General features: G+C 43.3%; 1 protein-coding gene across 2 annotated transcripts in view; it reads left to right on the top strand.

Annotated features, from left to right (window-relative positions):
- The window catches only part of faap100 (FA core complex associated protein 100), a 100,297-nt gene that overhangs the window by 77,138 nt on the left and 21,458 nt on the right, over positions 1-1,701 (top strand). Inside the window, exon 10 of one of the 2 annotated variants that reach the window (XM_004916353.4) lies at positions 787-1,318. The exons of the other annotated variant lie outside the window; for it this stretch is intronic. Within the exon in view, the coding sequence (XP_004916410.2) occupies positions 787-846 (60 nt within the window). The 3' untranslated portion in view covers positions 847-1,318. Of the gene's footprint in view, positions 1-786; positions 1,319-1,701 lie in introns of those variants that run through there. 2 annotated transcript variants of the gene reach the window in all.

The raw sequence follows: 1,701 nt of genomic DNA, 5'->3' as shown, positions 1-1,701 counted from the left end.
TCTAGGTGCTTTGTAAGCAGCCCTGCCAGATCTGGATTAAATTGAATGAACTTAAGAGCACCTCAACATAACACCTTATGACGCTCTGTTGATCCGGCTCCTGATGCCTCTACTTTGGGCTGTATCAGTTGCCTTCCTCTAATCTGCACGGTGAAGCTCGGCTCGCATCATCCTCTCAGACTGGATGGAGAGAAAGACTTTCGTCTTTACATGTTTAGCTTGCATCCAGACTGCTCAGTCAAGAGGTAGCTGCAGCCAGTTTAATTGGCCACATCTAGGATTACAAAAGCTCTGTCCCTGGTTTTCAATGAACCGCAAACATCCAGTAACCAATAGTGGACTATTTCATAAGCCACAAACAATGGTTCCTTTGTCAAGTTGCTTCTCAAATATTCAACTCATCTGAGTGAGCACTTTCTCCTGGTTCTTATAGAGCTATTAAATTCTGTTTCAATAAAAAAGAGTAATGTATTTTGATGTAAAATATTTTGTTTATAGCTCTCTGCAAAACAAAACAAAACAAAATCTTCACTGGCAGATGCCTTTTTCTTCTGACTAAAATGTTACAGGATAAAAAGCACAACAATTTGGTAATACAATACTTCCCTCCTCCCCATCAGCTGAATTCTGTCTGTATCTTTTCCTTTTTACACCTGTATAACATTACCTGCTTCTCTGATTCCTATGCTGCTTGTATAGGTCACCTCCTAGGCCCCCTTCTGCAGCCCAGGGTATAATCTCCTTTACAATTATCCTGATAGTTTTTTTTCTGTTTAATCCGTTTAGCATTCCTCCGGCTCCAAACTGTGCTTTGGCTTCATCTGTTCAAAACTCCTACAGGTTTGAGCCTTTGAACCTCCGTGGCGTTCTAGAAGAATACACCAAGTCTGCAACATGGGGGATGCAAGTCCTTGACTAAAATACTGGAACAAGTAAAAGAAAAGTAGTTTCTTAAACTTTTACTGTGTTGTTATGAGGCTTAATTCTGACTGCTTAAGTATAACCTTGAAAGCTCTTTAGTGCATTACCAATGTCATTCACTTGGTAAGAGGTATTAGGACGCTTTATTGTTTTTTAATCTAGACAAACAGAACATCTGCTCTTTGCCGCTAACCATTATGCTGCCTTTTTTCTTTAATGTAATTGTATTTCACAAACCCATCAGTGCAAAATGGGCTTATACCCTTCTGCCAAGAAAGTACTATTTAAGAGAAAAATGCAGTTGCGTCCAGTGTAATTGTTTGAAAACATATACAGGTATGGGATCTGTTATCCGGAAACCCGTTATCCAGAAAGCACCAAATTACCGGAAAGTCATCTCCCATAGACTCTATTTTAATCGAATACAGGGTTGGACTGAGCCGCCGGGACAAATCCCGGTGGGCCCCGGCCCTAGTGGGCCCCAGCGGCCCAGTCCGACCTTTGCTGGCGCTCCCCCTACTAACTGTTCCTCCCCTGACGCGTTCAATTTATACGTGCTCGGGGAGGACGTCAGGCGGGGGCCCTGCGGGGGGGGGGTTAGGAGGGCCCCTGGGGGGGTTAGGGGACACGGCTGGGGAGCCCCGGTGGGCCCTGCACCCCCCAGTCCGACCCTGATTGAATACAAAGTTTTCAAACATATTTGCTTTTCTCTGTTATAACAAACTGTTCTTTGTATTTGATCCCAAATAAGATATAATTAATCCTTAATGGAGGCAAAAC

This window comes from Xenopus tropicalis, chromosome 10, assembly GCF_000004195.4.
Source record: "Xenopus tropicalis strain Nigerian chromosome 10, UCB_Xtro_10.0, whole genome shotgun sequence".
Lineage (NCBI taxonomy): Eukaryota > Metazoa > Chordata > Amphibia > Anura > Pipidae > Xenopus > Xenopus tropicalis.
This window is presented reverse-complemented; position numbering and strand designations above follow the sequence as displayed.